The sequence below is a fragment of the Colias philodice genome, chromosome 11 (assembly GCF_061535455.1).
Source record: "Colias philodice isolate Cphi_HAF_F1 chromosome 11, ilColPhil1 Martin Lab GWU primary, whole genome shotgun sequence".
In the NCBI taxonomy this organism is placed as follows: domain Eukaryota; kingdom Metazoa; phylum Arthropoda; class Insecta; order Lepidoptera; family Pieridae; genus Colias; species Colias philodice.
The window spans coordinates 10,715,837-10,732,517 of NC_143096.1; the positions used below are offsets into that span (position 1 = coordinate 10,715,837).

Here is a 16,681-nt window from a genome sequence, read left to right on the forward strand (position 1 = left end):
AAACAAATCTTTAATTAAAAAATACAAAAGCATTATTATTTATTGGATTCGGAATTTTATAAAGCTCTTTGATCATTCAATTTATTATTGGGCGAAGAGAAACTTCGTCTAATCGGAAAATATTTATGGACATAGAATTTAATCTCAAATTTATGAAACCATAAAACCCTTCCCAAGTTAACAATTAGCTATAAATCATTTGCAATAACAACTGCGGGTAAACTTTATTCAGAAGTAATTTTGTGACTCAAAGATATATTGTTGCCGTTTTTAATAATATTTGTATATCTTTATTTAAAATCAAATGCGCTTTTAACACGTTGCAACCCTAATTAGCATACACAATACATCATAATTAATTATTTGAAAGCTTTTCATAGGGCTACCAAATCGACGTTAACTTTGGGCATTTAGGGAAGGCTAAATCTTATTATTTTGTAATGCTATTTGTAATCTATAAATTATGATTAAAATACTTATTTATTCAATGTAATAGGTAATTTTAACTCAGTACCTATCAATACTCATAATTAAGTATCATAAAACGACGATTAACAACCGAAATCAAATTTAATATTACAATAACAATTTATGACATAAATTGTCAGTCTGACTTCGACTTGACATTTCGATTCATTGGCCTGTATCTGATCGTAAAACTATGGTTTCTTTTATGATATTTTTTAAGTTTGTATGAAGATATTTCATAGGAATATGACTAATTTATAAAATTGCAACTTTGCACTGCAGTAAACATTGCATCCATTCACTGGACAAAATATTATATTGGATCGATTTTTAAAGATTCAGCGACGAATTTTCGTTTCTTGAATGAGGAGAGGTACTTTAATTGTAGATAACACTGTTCAGAGTGCAAAAACTAAAGATTTAAACACGCTTATTTTAAAACTGAAAGGGAGCTTAACTTTAAGGTTAGGTATTTTAAGGTTATAATTGATAAAAGCTGTGATATGATTATTTGCATCACATCACTCAATACTCAACAAATACAATCATTACTTTTTCTAAAGTTATCTATTGACGAAAATGACAAACACAAAAACCCATAAATTTTAAAATCAAAACAGATCTTACCTCAAACTAATAAATATTCTATTAGAGAAGATGAAATATATAACAGGGTTGGCTGCTGAGTTGAGAGGCGCCAGGCTTTGTATCAGTGAGGCGATGGCGATGTTTGCTTGTGTGTCCGGTACGTAGCCATACACTTGAAGTAGGTCGAAGATCATATATGGCGACCAGCAGAGGACGAACACTATAGATAAGTATACATTTTACAAATATATAAATAGAAACAAATATATATATATATAAAAAACCGTAAAATCTTCAAATTTTCTGTAAAGTACATTTTTTTATTTTAAATAGAAATAGATTGCACGTATTTGCATGTTTTCTGCAGTCGAATAAAAACTTACAATGTATATTCAATCCATACCTGTATAAGATAACCATTGAAGATACATAATATTATGGACAAGGTTTAATATGGCCTTACAGTCAACAAAACAATTCAATAAAAGGTTAAATGTAGAGTGTATTACGTAGTAGGTACCATTTTTATCTCTTGGTTGCGTAAAACATACCTACAAATTTTCACATTCATTTTATTAGTCACTACAATAAATAATTGATTAGGGCAATTTCATGCTATCTCATAGCAATAATTCACAGGAGTAAATTCGACAGCCGTCCAATCTTGATACAGCCCTAAATAAATAAAGTCACTCAACACGTTTAAAAGAAATATATGAGCATAGGGGTTAAATGAAAAGTCGAGTCACGATTCGAATTGTAAATTTATAAGATTCCTTCACACCGCTGCTATGTGGGGGCACGTGACGACGCACTATAACGTAAAGGTATCAGACTATCAGTATAGTTTTTTTGAGAATTAGGTATCTAGTTTTGTGGAAGAAAAGTTTTCGAGTATTGAGCAGTCAATCACTTCCTATCCTGTTGTATACATAATACATATATTATGAAAACGTAGCTAATTAATAAAATTGTAAGGATATTTCAAGTTAAGTTACAATGTTGGTTACAATAAATAGAGTCAAGTCTTTTATTTTATTAATGTAAGTAAATACAAAGAGTTTTCTTACACGTAGTAAGTTTTAAACCAGTTAAGATGGAACTTAGCTACGTGGTCGACGTATTTATAAACACTGGCAAAATTAATTTTATTCAATACAAAATCAGCAAACTACCATCTAAAACGAAGAATATGCATAAAATAATATTAACGAATTGTTAAAAAGCTCACAAATATTAGTTTTTATGCGTCAATTAATTGGGGTATTTCATGCTAAAGCTATAAGAATAACAATTTTGTCCACTTAGACATAATGGACGCGATCGTAAAAGGCTTTATCGCTGAAGAGCATTTACTTTTCATATTTATTATTTTTATAGTAGATGTATTTCTTTTCAAAGTAGGCTATTACGTTTTTGTTAGGAGCCCGCAATATGCTATACGTAGCATAATATGATTTGATTTAGACGCTTTTTTAAATATTTTCTTCCAGTTCGATATGACAAGCCTTATCATTATATATTTTTCTACTTAAATATACATTTAAGGTAATGTCTAATTACCACCTGTTTTCACCCTTACTTGTAATTTTCATAAAAATATTTACACCTGTCCCTACCATATACCTACATACCCATAAAAAGTTAAAGTCACCAGCCCAATAAAACCATTCTAATACTAAAGGATTTCAGCTTATAATATACTTATGTTAAAATTTAACAAACTACGTATTATGTACAAAGAGAAAAATCTCAGCAAACAAAACAATCTCTCAGGATCCCAAATTAATACATAAGTATATCTTCGTGAATTCCCGCAAAGCATCTTTTAAGAAAATGAAGTTAATAAATAGCCAAAGAGAAGCGGGTAAGTTATTGGACGTTCCCGCTTTCATAATTCTGTTTTCTTGTCAACTAAGTTTTCAGACATGGATTTACCGAGACCAAACTAATTTCGCTAACATTTTATTAAAAAGTGCTATTGACAAATGTACTAAGTATGATGGAATTGAAACCGCATATTGCAGTGACGTTTTTACTTTGGATGTAAAATTTGTATCAAATATTGACTCACAAAATCATAAATCTACTTAGGTTGTAAAAGTATTTATGTTATGGATAAAATGCTAAGTAATATTACAAATAAATGGTAACAGTGAACGGTATGGAAATTATTACATATTTGTATTAACTAACATTTTGGACGAAATTCAAATATTCTTGAAGTCGGCTACTATTTCCAAAAGAAACCTTATTGTTTTTAATTTTCCATCTTATGGAAAACTAGCTGTGCTCCGCGGTTTCACCCACAGTGCTCCGCTCCTGTTGGTCTTAGCGAGATAATATAATACAGTCTATAGCCTTCCTCGATAAGTGGGCTATTTGACCCCGAAAGAATTTTTCAAATCGGTAGGTAGTTCCCGAGATTAGCGCGTTCAAACAAACAAACTCTTCAGTTTATAATACATATTAGTATAGATTAACTTTACATTTTTCTTTTATGAAGAGTACCTAGGTGATCTTATCTTAAAATAAATTACTAGTCACAGAATTAGATATGTTTAATTTTTAAATTAATTATCACACTATAATATGTTCTGTGAATTATCATTACATGACTCACGAGTATTGCAAAATTTTCAGGTTTCTAATAGTACGACTTACGAGAAAACAATAATTAAGGTCTGTACTATGAAAAGTAATTAAAGCCAGTTGTAGGTATTTCAATATTTATCACAATTATGCTATCCATTACCCTAATTTTAAAAGCAAGCAATTTAAATAACTAGGTCAAAAAATTAATTAACTGCTTAATTTAAAGCTACTGTAATCAAGTTTTGATATGAAAATTAAAAGCCAACACGAAACAAATCACGCCAACTTTAAATATATGAAGGGGTTAGGAAATTGAATTATAATTGTTCACTATATTAAGATAGTTCAAGTTCAATTTAACATAATATAATAAACTAGATTTCCGCCCGCGGCTTCGCCCGCGTTTTCAAAGGAAAACCCGCATAGTTCCCGTTCCCGTGGGATTTCCGGGATAAAACCTATCCTATGTGTTAATCCAAGTTACCCTCTATATGTGTGCTAAATTTCATTGCAATCGGTTCAGTAGTTTTTACGTGAAAGAGTAACAAACATCCATACATCCATACATCCATACAAACTTTCGCCTTTATAATAGTATTAAGATAAGATTAAGATATGTAGATAATACTTGGAATATGTATAATTATTAATTGAAATGAATGTTTCCACAGTTCATAAAACAAAATACACATTTTTACGTAGATAATTATAAATTTTCCAAACTATTGTATTAGTTTCTATAGTGTCGTACTCAACATACGTACAATTTATTTTACATATGAAAAAATCCTTTCTTATCATTAATTAGATCTATTTTCGACACTAATTTTCCAATAATATAATACGAACCTTTATTATTTATTATTCAAACTAATTATTATTTTCATACAAATAGGTCTATTAGTATTTATTAGGATATTGACTAAACGTTCCCTTAAGCATTGTATTAAATAGCTACTTATTTGCTATAATTTGTCTCAAATAAGTTTATCCTCAAGGAAAATGGGCCACAAATTAAGGGCAGAGATACTTATCGCACTACTCATCCCTTGTCACGAATTACGTACACGGAATATCTTCCTAGTCAAGGTTCTAGCGGCAACTAATCATAAATGAAATTAACTTATATTTACGCAACAGATATTATATACACTGATATAATAAATAAATATTAAATAATCTGTTCTAATGTGACGAAACGAAAGTCTTTGATGCGGGTGTAAACTAAAGATACTGCTTTCTTTGATTATTTTTAGCCAATTTTATTTGAATTTAGTATGGAAATTATGACCTGGAATATATTATGTAGGCTATTCAGTATTCTATGTAAGTAACTAGATAACGTGGCCCACATAAGACAGCTCGAAGCATTAATCGTTCTACAAGACAGGCTAAAAACTTTCTTAATGTATAGGTATCCTTTGAAGAAATTATTATTATAAATCACAGAAAATAAACTTTACATAAAAATTAATGTTATTGTGGTCAAGAGAAATCTATAGAGACCCATTAATCAGACAATACAACATCCTAAAAGTCCTAAAAGCTTAGACATACGCCACAACATAGTACTTGAAGAGTCTCATACGTGATTCTAAGCAAAGTTTCCATCGTACGCTATAATCCTATCTCACACAGTTCGTCCCCAAATTCTATCAACAGTTACAGGGGAAACCGTCGATGATCCTAGTAATCTCATTCAGTCTAGACGACAATTGGTTCCTATTTTTTTCCTTTCGTTTTACGCGTCTCTCGCAATATTATGTACGAAACGCGCGTTGAAATTTGAATTAGGTATTAGATATACCTAATGTATTATGATATTGTAAATTCCATTTTTATTCAGATAGTCAGTAGTATGATTTTAACTGTAATTTTTATTACAACTACCTACTACTTACACCTAGTGTATTCACAACAAAGTTTATACAATATCTATGATTGATTATTGGGCTGAAATTTAAAACAAATTAGTAAAACACACTGCTAAAGTTTCATAAATGTTCGGGGATGCGTAATTATGAACATTATAATAATATGTTATTTACATGTAAAATGTTTTTGAAAATTCTACCAATATTTTCATGTTTATTTTATTTAGGTTATAAAGTAAACATATAAATTTAATGTTAATTATTTACATGCTAAACTTACCAAAAACGATAACAAACGTCATTTTGACGGTTTTGATTTTTGCTTTGGGAATGATGCCGCGGCTGCTCGCGCGTCGGCTGTCCAGATCATCACTATCTAAAATCAAAATAGATGTATAATACTTGTTTTTAAAAATAAATTAAATAATTACCTCCAAATTGTAACTATGGCCGTCAATAATTATAATTGCATTATCTATGGTCTATTTTTATACATAATGTGGAAGTCGAAGTACAATGATTTTGTTGTGCAAAAAATTAAAAACACCTCTACTTTTAATTAAAAATATCAAATGTGTAGGTACATTAATCATTTGATTTTGGACGAATTATGACCTGAATGTAAAACCTTATAAAGAAAGAAAAAGTAATTAACGAAGAAAATAATGGTGACTAGTGAACAATAAAGAAAAAATTGAAAAGGGAAATGTGAAGGTTTTAGTTCAAAAGAAATATGGAAGAAATTATTTCATAATACATATCTAATATTATAATGTGTTTTTAAAACTATGTTGAAATTTTGTTGTAGTTTGAACTTTAAGAAAACCCTAAAAATCTAAGTCTTACTCATATTATTCGTTTTGCTTTTATTTTTTTGCCAAAAAAGGCATATTACAGTCCCCATAGTTCAGTTTATCTCCGTTCTAAATTTCATCAAAATCGGTTCAGTGTAAATGTTCGATCGTAACGTACGTTTCTTTCGCATTTACATTATTAATAAAAATACACGAAAAAAGTATCAAGTAAATACTTAGACGAAAATATATTTAACAAAAAGCGAAAAATCTCCCTAATCAAATTAGCCTCTTACATCGAGCTTTTTGATTCAATTACTGTATAATATGATTTAAATCCGTCATGTGAGTCGAGGCCGTATTCCCAATTATTATACGAAACATGACACTGTCTGAACAAATAAACACCGGTGAAATAATCTTATGTTTTGGGAAAATTCAATTAGTAATGTTTATCGATGATGGTTTAGTCGAGGTTTATGGAAATTCATCTTATGGGAGCAGGTTCCATTGGAATGAGGAACAAACTGTTGGTTGTAGTGGAAACTTTAACTGATTTTCTTGTGCTATTTATTGATAATTTACAACGTTAAAAAACTCTCAAGTAGTAATTTTTCATTGTTAAGATTATAAAACTGATCTGTTTGTAATTCATAAATTCCATTAATGACGTAGAATTTAGCAACAATATAAGCCCGGGCTTGTAATGATTAGATTTTTTTTTAGTTGAAATCATCATTACTGCAACCCTCCAAACAAAATGTATTATTTTAATCTCACAAAATAATATAATACCTATCCATTCTTATTTTGTTCCAATAAATTCAAATACCATAAAACAAACCATTTAATGCGGCCCATAAAATAAATCCACAACTAATCTTATTACTAAAAGATCCATTCACTAGATTTGTTCCATTCATTGAATAGTTTGTCAACGTCGTTACATTACCGTTAATTTAGCAGACGTCCCCAAATTTACCGACAAAAGATCAAGTGACAAAGTTTTTCTTACAAGACACTGTGGCGGCCAGCTGAGCGAGCGCATAACGGGACTACGCGCCCTTCACCCCGCGCCCCGCTCCGGCCGCACACGAGAGTTGTCCGCTACGCTTCGCGACTCGCGAGCCTTCACTCCGTGGCAACCAGCTTTAGACGACGGATGTGCGCTCAGTTTTTCTATCCTATTGAATTATTGTAACGTGCGAATAAACGCATCTTCGTGGATGTTTTGGGATTTTATTTCAACGCTCCTCAAGCATCCCACATTGGTGACCCCGACTTCAAAAAACGTTTTATAATGGAAAAAGAAGACCGATCGGATTTGGAATTGAATAAAGTCGGCGTGCGGCTGCCGCCATTTTGGGCGGATGACCCTGCTTTGTGGTTCGCGCAGGTTGAAGGACAATTCTTTTTAGCTGGAATAACGTCTGATACGACGAAGTTTTACCACATTTCGTCGCAATTAGAACAAAGGTTTGCCCAGGAAGTCAAGGATATAATAAAAAATCCTCCAGCTGAGAATAAATATAATAAACTTAAAACAGAATTAATAAAACGACTAACGGCGTCACAGGAAAGACGAATACAACAACTTTTGGCTCAAGAGGAATTAGGGGACAGAAAACCGTCACAGTTTCTTCGTCATCTACAGAATTTGGCGGGGCCAGCTGTTCCGGACGAATTTCTCAGGACTTTATGGACAGGTCGGTTACCATTAAATATTCAAACAATAATAGCTTCACAAAAAAGTCTCAGTTTAGAAGCGATTGCCGATTTAGCAGATTCTGTTCATGATATTGTACACCCTACCCAACAAGTTTGCACTTTAAATAATAATTTGAATAATAATGAAATTTCAGAATTAAGTAAGCAATTAGAAAATTTAACAAAAGAAGTAGCTTCACTAAAAGGTCAAGTCCACAGATCAAGGTCACGTACCCCATCTCGAATAAGAACTAACCGTAACAGGTCAAGATCTAAATCTAGAAATTTCGATTTTTGTTGGTATCATCATAGATTTGGCAAGCGAGCGCATAAATGCATTAAACCGTGCAAATTTAATTTGTCGTCGGAAAACAACATGTGCAGCCGGAACTAGCGGCAACCGACTGCAATGTTTCGCCAGGCCGCCTTTTTGTTATTGATAAAATAAGTAAAATAAAATTTCTTGTCGATACAGGTTCTGATTTGTGTGTTTACCCACGCAGAGCGCTCAGGCAATATCGAGAGAAGACTGACTATCAGCTGTTCGCGGCCAACGGCACTGTGATACCTACATATGGCTGGGTGCAGATAAATATTAATTTAGGTTTGCGGCGTGATTTTAAATGGCGATTTGTAGTTGCAGATATTAATAAGCCGATAATTGGCGTTGATTTTCTTTCTTTTTATAATCTGTTGGTAGATTGCCGCCAGCAGCGACTTATTGATGGGTTGACGTCACTCCAGGTCACAGCGTCAATTGAGATTCCAACTGACAGCGACTATGGTTCAATTAAGGTAATTTCTGGAGATTCTATTTACCATCAGCTTTTACGCAAATATCCAGACATAACACGCCCGGCTGGTACACATAAGGAGGTGAAACATAATACCGTTCATTATATTCGAACTACACCAGGTCCACCCGTTTCCTCACGACCACGCAGGCTGCCACCGGATCGCCTTCAGATAGCACAAAAAGAATTTGAGGACATGCTGCAATCAGGCGTGGCACGCAGGTCAGACAGTTCTTGGTCATCTCCATTACATTTAGCTCCTAAGAAAGACAACGGCTGGAGACCCTGCGGCGACTACAGAGCTTTAAATGCAAGAACTTTGCCAGACTGCTACCCCATCAGACATATTCAGGACTTTACACATTTAATTGCTGGAAGCACTATATTTTCTAAAATCGACATGGTAAGAGCATTTAACCAAATACCAGTTTTCAAGAGCGATATACCAAAGACCGCCATTACTACACCATTCGGATTATTCGAGTTTTGTTATATGACGTTTGGCCTTCGCAACGCAGCTCAGACCTTTCAACGTTTTGTTGATGAAATGCTCAAAGGACTATCCTTTTGTTATGGGTATGTCGATGATATTTTGGTCTTTTCCGCAGATTACGATGAGCACCTGGAACACCTGGATCAATTATTTAAGAGACTTTCAGACTACGGCATGCTTATTAATTCAAGTAAATGTGAGTTTGGTTTACCTAGTATAACCTTCTTAGGTCACAAAGTTACATCAGCTGGAATTAGTCCTGTTGAAGAAAAGGTTCAAGCTGTCGTAGATTATCCAGTTCCGAAGAGTGTAAGAGAACTCCGCCGATTTCTAGGAATGTATAATTTTTATAGGCGTTTCATTCCAGATGCATCTTCTATTCAAGGTCCTCTCAGCCTGGCACTCTCAGGATCTAAAAAGAAAAATAACCAACCTATCGAGATGTCTGATGTCATGCTGGACTCCTTCAATGCCTGTAAGTCGTCTCTTGCGAGAGCAACCTTATTAGCTCATCCTAGGTCCGACTGTGATTTTGCAATTCACACAGATGCCTCTGACATCGCAGTCGGTGCTGTGCTCCAACAACGGGTAAATGATGACTGGCAACCACTAGCGTTTTTCTCACGCAAACTTAAGCCGTCTCAGGTAAAATATAGTCCGTATGATCGAGAACTGTTAGCCATTTATGAAGCTATACGATATTTTCGACATATGCTGGAGGCCAGAAATTTTACTGTGTACACAGATCATAAGCCGCTGACATTCATGTTCAAAACTAATCGAGATAAATGTTCACCTCGACAATTTAGATATCTAGATTTTATTTCTCAATTTACTACAGATATCAGGTACGTGACCGGGTCTGAGAATATGGTAGCCGACGCTATGTCCAGAATAGAGGAAATCACAGACTCTATAAATTTTGAGGAGCTTGCACGCGCTCAAAGTACAGATATTGAGCTGCAAGAACTTTTAAATAACAATTCATCTCTTAAACTAGTAAAAGTAAAATTACCAAATTCATCTCATTTCATCTACTGTGACGTGTCTATGCAAAATCCAAGACCGTTTGTTACTAAGGCCTTTCGCGAACAAGTTTTTAATAATTTACATGGTTTAAGCCATCCTGGTGCTAAGGCGAGCATTAAGTTGATTACGCAACGATTTGTTTGGCCTGGAATTAAAAAAGATTGTCGACGCTTGGCGCGAGCTTGCACAGATTGCCAGCGCAACAAAGTCATTCGTCATACAATTTCACCTTTCTCTCAATTTTCTACACCTTCTCAACGTTTTTTGCATGTCCACATGGACATTGTAGGACCATTACCTTATTCTTCTGGTTACAGATATTGTCTCACGATCATCGATAGATTCACGCGTTGGCCTGAGGCAGTTCCTTTACCAGACATACAAGCCGAGACGTGTGCCCGTGCTTTTCTCTCTGGTTGGGTGGCGAGATACGGATGTCCAGAGAAGATCACTACTGACAGAGGAAGACAGTTTGAATCTGATTTGTTTCGTAGCATTTCTTCACTGTTGGGTGCAGTTCATCGCCCTACGACGGCGTATCACCCGGCATGCAACGGCATGGTGGAGCGCTTTCATCGGCAGCTTAAGGCAGCTATCATGTGCCATAAAAATGATCAATGGTCTGAGGTACTTCCACTTGTTTTACTTGGCATTCGCAGCGCTTGGAAGGAAGACATTGAGTCATCTGCAGCTGAGCTAGTGTACGGGGAGCCACTGCGCCTTCCCGGTGAGTTTCTCGCTCCTAAAGCTCATAGTACTGATCTAACAGATTTTGCATCCCGCCTACGCAATCATTTTCATAATCTCGCACCAAAACCAGCGCACTGGCATACCAGCAAAACCTTTTTCATACCTAAGAGCTTACAAATTGCTGACTATGTTTTCCTTCGCAAAGGCCCCATTAAAAAATCATTAGAATCACCTTATTCTGGCCCGCACAAAGTGATTGAAAGAGGAGAAAAAACATTTAAAATTGACGTGGGAGGCAAGCTTTCGCATGTAACCATAGATAGGCTTAAACCTGCTTATTTGCTTACTAAATTACAGGAAGAACCACAACACGATGAGAACAGCAAATCACTACCGTTCAAGACCAGAAGTGGACGAGTGGTTCGCTTCCCCAACTACTATCGACCTTAGCTGTGGCATCGGTCTCGGCGGGGGAGTAGTGTGGCGGCCAGCTGAGCGAGCGCATAACGGGACTACGCGCCCTTCACCCCGCGCCCCGCTCCGGCCGCACACGAGAGTTGTCCGCTACGCTTCGCGACTCGCGAGCCTTCACTCCGTGGCAACCAGCTTTAGACGACGGATGTGCGCTCAGTTTTTCTATCCTATTGAATTATTGTAACGTGCGAATAAACGCATCTTCGTGGATGTTTTGGGATTTTATTTCAACGCTCCTCAAGCATCCCACAACACCATTAGTCTACACTAATATTATAAAGAGGAAAACTTTGTTTGTTTGTTTGTTTGATTGTAATGGGCTCATAAACTACTGGACCGATTTTAAAAATTCTTTCACCATTCGAAAGCTACATTATCAACGAGTAATATAGGATAGGTTTTATCCCGAAAATTCCACGGGAACGGGAACTATGCGAGTTTTTTTTGAAACCGCGGGCGGAGCCGCCGGCGGAAAGCTAGTTGAATATAAATGCGTACGACTGTACTTTCATGTTGTAGGTATTATATACAAGTATTGTTATCCGGCTTTTGATGGCAATTTTACATAATTTATGTGTGTAATATCTGCCAATGGTTTGAGAAATGTTGACAAAAGATTGGCCTGATACGAGAAAAGTAATATAAGAGCTTATATTTTCAATGGTATTTCTGTTTGTAGGTACAAAAGATTGAATGGGTACAATTCACCGATGTGTCTATACCAAGGTCTATACAAAAGAAAACCAATCGCTACGCATTAGTCTGTAAGAAAAACTCAAGGGGGCTTGATATTTGCTGGGACAGTTTAATAAAGTACTTTGGGACAGGCCGACCGAAAGCCGAAAAACTTACCGAAGTTCAAATCGTCACACTGATAAATACAAAAACTAACAAATACTTCTAAAATTTCTTCATCATTCATGCTATTACTAAATTCAATGGGTTGCCCGAAAGATATCACTCTTAACGATAAGACAGCTGTCTATGCAGATATCTAAGGACATGCCTCTGCCCTTGCAGCACAATCACATAAATTTTGAAAACCTAACAAGTGTGAAAAATAATATACAAATAAACACTCACATTGCCTTGTAGCCGCAGTCCGCTTGCCCAGAACTCGTCTACTCTTCTGACGAATGGTGACCACGATCACACCATAACACGCCGATATGATCAGCGCGGGCGCCACGAATAGAGAGAGGAACACGCTCGTCATCCAGATCCGCCATTGGGTTTGGTTTATACTTGACCAGCATTGTGGAGTACCTGTGGAGAGCTGGTAGTGTTAGTGTGAACGACAGAATCTTATAAGAAAATAATATCTAAAATGTAAGATACGGTGTCAGCAATGTAATGTCGTCAGAAATTGAGAGTTTGAGGTGAAACGCTATGTTCGCTAGGTTCGTACGTCGCGGCGTAGCGAACCGCGACTGCTACTGACCTTTAGGGCGTTACAAGTAATAAAAATTATGCCTGTATGTGTATATTATAACAACCTGCTTGCATGTTAATTATTTATCGTCATTAATTTAAAAGTTAAAAATACTTGTGACCAACGTCCTTAGTTAAAAACTGTAGTAATTACATCACTTAGATAATATGGTTATCAATCATTTAACAAGAACATTGATATTTTCAATTATGTAGAGCTTAAAAATGAACATTAAAGAAGTTGTATACTCAATATTGAACTTTCTTATAGGTGTCAACCCTTATCGTAACATCAAGAAAAGTTCTCGAGTCGTCTTGAACTTTTTAATCGAGTTTATTTTCAACAAATTCCTTCTAACATTTACACGAAGACTTATAAGAACCTATCAGGGAGGTTTATTGTTGATTTCTTACAGCAAAGTTAATTATGTTGAAAATTGCTAAACTCAAACAAGAAAATGGTTGAGAATCAATAGCAAAACTCGTGGAATCGTTTGTCTTTACTGAGATATGCGAGAGATATTCAGATTTGGCTTTGGTGATAAATTCTTATTACGGGAATGTATATTAGGGCATACTGGGTGATATTTTAATGGAGTTGACAGATTCTGTCATGTATACCTACCTAGGCTTGATATGCATGATATGCGAATTGAATTGTGTACCCTACTAAATTTTTGTTCGCTGTTGGTTATTAGTAATTTATTAGACTCTAATTAAATAAAGAGAATAAAAGTACCATTCAATATTTTATCTATTCGATAGTCTCATAGTCCGGGATACATCGCCCATTTTTGCAAGTGATTACTATCAAGCTAATTTTTCGTGAGTAGCTTTATTTTGATGAGATGCCCAATAATTTCATGTACGAAACTCTCGATTGTGGTAGCTTACACAGGTAACAAGGATAAAAATTTTTGATTTGACGGTTCTCAAATATTTATTACGCAATTTGTAGGACAATATGTCTGTTGAATTATATAAGTATTAAATAGGTGAAAATAAAATAATCAGCTGGTTAGTAATCATTTATGATGACTTCGTTATCGATACACATTGGAAAGAGGGACTCTTTGATCAAACCATAGATTTTGTAGGACAAATATTTTTCCGAATAATTTAGATAATTATCTTGAGATTGAACAAAAAAAAAACATTCAGTTAGTAATTAATATTTGAGAACCATCAAATCAAAATATTTTATCCTTGTTTCCTCTGGTAGCTACCACAATCGAGAGTTTTGTACATGAAATTATTGGGCATCTCATCAAAATAAAGCTATTCACGAAAAATTAGCTTGATAGTAATCACTTGCAAAAATGGGCGATGTATCCCGGACTATCAGCTAATTTTAAAATCTATTTATACTAATATTAAGAGAAAAGTTTGTAATTATGTAATTATGTATGTATGTATTGTTTTCACGCATAAACCTCTTAACCGGTTTTGATGAAATTTGGCACAGACAATCTTTAGACCCTGAGAAAGAACATAGGCTACCTTTTATTGCGAAATATGTACCACTGGTCGAAGCCAGGGCGGACCGCTAATATAATATACATGATATGAAGCTGTTCAACAATTTGGAGTTTTCTTTTCTATTTCGACAATAATTGTAATTACCCAAAAAATAACAACAACCAAACCAACCAACCAACCAACGTTTTTCAAAGTTTTAAGGTTCGGTTTTACTATGGAATTGTATCTCAAAAATGTTTTAATAATTGTAGATAATAATATTTTGCAAATTAAAAACATTAAAATAATTCAATTCTAATCCTTAACCGTTCAGTATCTATCCAAGATGTACGAAAAATATTTACATTCATATAACTTGTATCAACAATAAGATAATTCTTCTCAGACAGTCACGGTCGATTAAATCCCTTAATATTCATAACTTTTATTCAATTTTATTTCCATATAAGTAATACTTTAGTTATAAACCAAGAGATTTTTCTATCTTTGAATTTCAGCACGAATAAGTATGAAAGAAATCGCTTAAGGATATTTGAATTTTGTGAAGTAATAACACTTATTCAGTCAACTGTGAACAAATATCTAACCACTTATGAATATTTACTTGTATGAATATTCGATGAATTTCTAATAGAGCTTATCTTTTGTATACATTTCAATATATTGATATTACTTGAAAACGACGTAATATGTTTATTGTTTAATAAGAAACAATAATTATGTTTCTCTCGTTATAGTAGGGGAGCCCAGGATGCTAAATGTGGATTTACTCGAGCGTCACGGGAACCTATTAGAATTGGTAGATTAGACCATAGCGAGAAAAAAAGGTCCTATATAATGTTTTCACTTTTAGCGGTGGGGAAGGGTTTTTTGATTTTTTTTAATTTAAAAAAGAAAAAAATTGGCTTGGAAATACTCAAGCGCGTTAGATATTGATATTTTGCATGCTCCAGGACGTCACTGAAAAAAAGTATACGTTAATCTGACGATTTAAGTGGCGATTTAATCGCTATGAAGAAAGGGTAAAAAAATTAAGTAATATTATTCGAGCGCGTCAGATTAATATATGGGGGGGGTTAATTACAATATAAGAAGTCCCCATTTCGCTAATCTGACGATTCGAGCTCAACCTTAGGAAATTATGGATTATTCAAATTTTCCAGCGGGGCCCCTGAGCGCACCCACCAACCATAACTGCTCATATTGACTAGAGGTACTAATGAATAGCTAAGGTACCGTCCCTTATAGTAGTAATCTGACGCGCTCGAGTAAATCCCAAAATCCCCTCTTGGGCTCCCCTACTATTATGTATAAGATACTTGTATTACGTTGATTAGTAGATAATTAATTGTTACATATATTATGTAACCGAACAGTATAACAAATTAAATCAGTACAATCTCAGATACTAGAACCGAACAGTATAACAAATTAAATCAGTACAATCTCAGATACTAGAACCGAACAGTATAACAAATTATATCAGTATAATCTCACCTACATTATATTTATAACAAAGAGATAATAATATTTGTGTAAAGTTAATTATTATTTTAAATATAAATTCAAGATTTTAGTTTAAAATCGGAATCACTACATTATAATTAATTATACATTTCAACCACAAACCTACTTTTTACGACAACACAGTATGACTATTTTTACCTACTTCATTTGATTGCCTTGTAATTAACATTTTCCTGATTCTTTCAAAATGCCTGCATATCTTAATACTATTATAAAGGCGAAAGTTTGTATGGATGTATGGATGTATGGATGATTGTTGCTCTTTCACGTAAAAACTACTGAACCGATTACAAAGAAATTTAGCACACATATAGAGGGTAACTTGGATTAACACATAGGATAGGTTTTATCCCGGAAATCCCACGGGAACGGGAACTATGCGGGTTTTCCTTTGAAAACGCGGGCGAAGCCGCGGGCGGAAATCTAGTTCTTAATAAGGTAACTAAGCACGCTATTACTATCTTATACCTATATTATTGGAATTCGTAGATCGGATTATCTAAAACAGTATGCATGTGCTTAAACCATACTATTGGAGGATTTTGCTAGTAATCCTCTTTTCATATCATTACAGCACATTTCCTTAAAGACGTCCATATTATATTTAAAAGGAAATATAATAAAGATATTTGCATATATTAATACTAGATTTCCGCCCGCGGCTTCGCCCGCGTTTGCAAAGGAAAACCCGCATAGCTCCCGTTCCCGTGGGATTTCCGGGATAAAAACTATCCTATG

General features: G+C 34.4%; 1 protein-coding gene and 1 long non-coding RNA gene across 2 annotated transcripts in view; both read right to left on the bottom strand.

Annotated features, from left to right (window-relative positions):
- Positions 1-16,681, bottom strand: part of LOC149484873 (uncharacterized) — a 174,955-nt gene that overhangs the window by 24,907 nt on the left and 133,367 nt on the right. The gene's annotated exons all lie outside the window — the stretch shown is intronic.
- LOC149484875 (cardioacceleratory peptide receptor-like) overlaps positions 1-16,681 on the bottom strand; it is a 59,623-nt gene that overhangs the window by 7,154 nt on the left and 35,788 nt on the right. Inside the window, exons 7-9 of the mRNA XM_089701202.1 lie at positions 12,590-12,772; positions 5,806-5,901; positions 1,096-1,276 (exon numbers count right to left, since the gene is read on the bottom strand). Of these exons, the coding sequence (XP_089557328.1) occupies positions 1,096-1,276; positions 5,806-5,901; positions 12,590-12,772 (460 nt within the window). The remainder of the gene's footprint in view (positions 1-1,095; positions 1,277-5,805; positions 5,902-12,589; positions 12,773-16,681) is intronic.